At 43.2% G+C, this 4031-nt stretch overlaps 1 protein-coding gene across 1 annotated transcript; it reads left to right on the top strand.

Moving 5' to 3' along the window:
• The first annotated feature begins 487 nt into the window (after positions 1-487).
• LOC127035970 (olfactory receptor 52R1-like) lies at positions 488-1450 on the top strand. Its single transcript, XM_050926387.1, has one exon. It carries the CDS (start codon positions 503-505, stop codon positions 1448-1450), a length of 948 nt encoding a protein of 315 aa, XP_050782344.1. The 5' UTR covers positions 488-502.
• The last annotated feature ends 2581 nt before the right edge of the window (positions 1451-4031 follow it).

Raw genomic sequence — 4031 nt, 5'->3', positions numbered from 1 at the left:
ACATGTTTTCTCAAATCTTTTTTTTTTTTTCCCCAGTCTTAGATTTTAAGCAACCGAGTGAACGGGGAACTCCCTGTAGAATGGACTCTCTAGCCTGGCTTTCATTGCATTAAGGAACAATGATGGATAACCAGCATCCACTCTCGTGTTTCCTGCTGCTGCCTGTTAAGGTTTCTCACAACACAACATGTAGGAATTATTCTTGCATGAAGCACCAGAAAATATAGAATTGGCCTTATTGGTGTCAATTGTTCATAATTCATTTCTCTGAAGAGTGAAAATGTCATTTTTCACTGTGTGAAGAGTGACCAATCTGCTTCACTCATTACCACAGCATCCAGCAGTACATTTAGTGTCTCCAATTAACATTATTTCTCCTTCCAGGCATTTTCACTGTGACCATCACCCTAGACCCTGCTCATATACAGGAAGTCAGGGGAACATACAGTGCATAAAGGAGACACCGTTCTACCTCAGAGTTGGACACCTTCTCCCCTACTCCATGTCAGATTCCAACACAACTGACGTCACCAACCCCTCCACCTTCATCCTGCTGGGCATTCCTGGCCTGGAGGCAGCCCACATCTGGATCTCCATCCCCTTCTGCACCATGTACGTCACAGCCATCTTGGGGAACTTCACCATCCTGTTCATCGTGAAGAGAGAGCCAAGCCTCCATGGGCCCATGTACTATTTCCTCTGCATGCTGGCTGTCACCGACCTGGTCCTGTCCACATCCATCCTGCCCAAAACACTGAGCATCTTCTGGTTCAATTCTAGGGAGATCGATTTCAGTGCCTGCCTCACCCAGATGTACTTCATTCACTGCTTCTCAGCGATGGAGTCTGGGATCTTCGTGGCCATGGCTTTTGATCGTTACGTGGCCATTTGTGATCCCCTGAGACATTCCACCACCCTGACAAACCCTGTGGTGGCCAGGATCTGCCTAGCTGTGGTGCTGCGCAGTGGCATGCTCACACTGCCCTATCCTTTTCTAGCGAGAAGTTGGCCATATTGTACAACTAATATTATCCCACAATCATATTGTGAGCACATAGCCGTGGTGAAGCTGTCCTGCACCGACATCCATGTCAGTAGTTACTACGGTCTCTTTGTGGTATTCTCTGTTATTGGATTGGATGTGTCTTTTATTGCTGTGTCCTACACCCATATCCTTTGGGCCATCTTCCATCTCCCCACAAAGGATGCCCGGCTAAAGACATTTGGGACCTGTGGCTCCCACATCTGTGTCATCTTAGCCTTTTACATCCCAGCTCTATTCTCCTTCCTCACACACCGGTTTGGCCACAATGTGCCCCTGCATTTCCACATTCTCATAGCCAACATGTACCTCCTGGTTCCACCCATGTTAAACCCCATCATCTACGGGGTAAGGACCAAAGGGATCCGGGACAGGGTGCTCCAGCTCTTTACTCATAAAGGGACTTGAAGTTTTCTTCTTGTGCTCTGGATCTCAGAGCGAGCTCCATGCAGAGCTGCCTGGTGATGTTTTGCTGTGCTCTCTTCCTTGAATCGCTTACTGACCAGTCAAAAAGACATCAAATCATTTTCTGATCTTACTGCGCTGTGTCAGCATGACAAACTGAGGAATCAATTTATGTACAATTCATTGGGCGGCCACCTTTCTAATTGTTGGTAAGCGGACCTCTGAGACCTGACCCCTTATTCTACCTCTTTGGCCAAGGCTGTGCCCCTGGTCTGCCCCTATCACTTGCCCCTCTCTGCCCCTCCCCCTGTCACTCACTGGATCATTTCCACCTCCCTCCTCCCATCCTTAGCTGCAAGGGAGACATTTCAGATTTTGTTAGGGTGGGTGAAATTTGAACATGATTCCAGGGGCTTCTTGTGCTCTTGAAATCTCTTGGATTTTGGCAGATAACTTAGCAATTAGCATTGTATCTAATTCCTATATAAAAGAAAGAAAGAGAAATAAGTATTAGACCCACTCACCTCTAAAATAACATGTTCTGACATCTTGTGGCAAGTCACTTAAAGGACACTGGTTAGGTTTAAAATTTTAATGTATATTCTTACTTTGCTACTAACTGTACACACAGAGAGACCCCATCAGTACTCCTGGGTTCTATCTCAGTTCTCGGAGGGCAGTGGGACCTAGTAGGTTATGGCAGATGACAGATACATCTGGGGTCTGTATAAGAACATCAGAATGACTATACTGGGAAAGACCAATAGTCCATCTAGTCCAGTATTCTCTCTTCCAACTGTGGCCAATGCACGTTGCTTCAAAGGGAATGAACAGAACAGAGTAATCATCAAGTGATTCATGCCCTGTCACCCACTCCCAGCTTCTGGCAAACTGTGGCTTTGGACATCATCTCTGCCCATCCTGGCTATTAGCCATTGGTGGAGCTGTCCTCCATGAACTAATCTGGTTCTTATTGGACCCATGTTATAGTTTTAGCCTTGGCAACATCCAGTGGCAAAAAGTTACACAGGTTGACTGTGCTTTAAATAATGCTTCCTATTAATTTCATTGTGTGACCCCTAGTTGTGTGTTTTGTGAAGGAGTAAATAACAATTCCTTTTTTGATTTTTCAACACCAGTCGTGGTTTTATATACCTATAGCATATCTCCCCTTAGTCGACTGTTTTCATAACTGAAAAGTCCAAGTCTTATGTTGCCCTTCTCTGAACCCTTTCCAATTCCATTATATCTTTTTCGAGATGGGGTGACCAAATCTGCACACAGTATTCAAGATATAGGCATACCATGGATCTGTATAGAGGCAAAATGATATGTTAATATCTTATTGTCTTATTAACTAACCCTCTCCTAGTGATTCCAACTTTCTGTTCGCTTTTTTGACTGCTGTTCCACTTTGAATAGATGTTTTCAGAGAACTCTGAACAATGACTTCAAGATCTCTTTCTTGATGGGTAACACTAATTTTGACTCCATCATTTTGTATGAATAGTTGCAATTATATTTTGCCATATGCATTACTTTGCGTTTATCAGCACTGACTTTCATCTGTCATTGTGTTGTCCAGTCACCAAGTCTTGTGAAATCCCTTTGCAACTTTGGACTTAACTATCTTGAGTAAATTTGTATCATCTGCACATTTTCCTACCTCATGTTTACCCCTTTTGCCAGATCATTAATGACTATGTGGAATAGGACTGGTCCCCATACAAACCCCTGGGGGACACCACTCTTTACCTCTCTCCATTATCACCATTTATTCAACTCTTTGTTTCCTATCTTTTAACTGGAGTGCCTGGCAATGCTTTCTGCCCATCAAATGATGGTTAATTTAATTTAGAACAATCTTTTTGTTATCTGAATCATCCTGTCTCTGTTTATAAACAAAGGCAGAGGCTGGGAGCCTCACAGAACTCATCATATTCCACAGTCAAGCTGTGCTGCAGTTAAGAGCTCCATGTGGGACTAGGGTGTGAGGAGCTGTCATAAACAGATAGCTAAGGGTTAATGCCTCTTTCACCTGAAGCACCTGACCAGAGGACCAATCAGGAAACTGGATTTTTTCAACTTTGGGTGGAGGGAATTGAGTGTCTGAGTCTTTGTTTTCTGGCTGCCTGCTTTCTCTGAGCTTTGGAGAAGTAGTTCTACTTTCTAGTCTTCTGTTTCTAAGTGTAAGGACAAAGAGATCAGATAGTAAGTTCTATGGTTTCTTTTCTTTGGTATTTGCATGAATATAAGTGCTGGAGTGCTTTAATTTGTATTCTTTTTGAATAAGGCTGTTTATTCAATATTCTTTTAAGAAATTGCCCTGTATTGTGTCATCTTAATACAGAGAGACTATTTGTACTTATTTTTCTTTCTTTTTATATAAAGCTTTCTTTTAAGACCTGTTGGAGTTTTTCTTTACTTCAGGGAAATTGAGTCTGTACTCACCAGGGAATTGGTGGGAGGAAGAAATCAAGGGGAGATTTGTGTGTTGGATTGCTAGCCTGACTTTGCATTCCCTCTGGGGGAATAGGAAAGTACTTTTTGTTTCCAGGATTGGGAACAGAGAGGGAGATTCACT

Source organism: Gopherus flavomarginatus, chromosome 1 (assembly GCF_025201925.1).
Source record: "Gopherus flavomarginatus isolate rGopFla2 chromosome 1, rGopFla2.mat.asm, whole genome shotgun sequence".
NCBI lineage: Eukaryota > Metazoa > Chordata > Testudines > Testudinidae > Gopherus > Gopherus flavomarginatus.
Note: the sequence above shows the minus strand (reverse complement) of the source record. Positions and strands in the feature narration are given on the sequence as shown.

What these genes read in the sequence shown, in the direction of transcription:
- LOC127035970 (XM_050926387.1), top strand. Translation starts at nt 503, where the DNA reads ATGTCAGATTCCAACACAACTGACGTCACCAACCCCTCCACCTTCATC.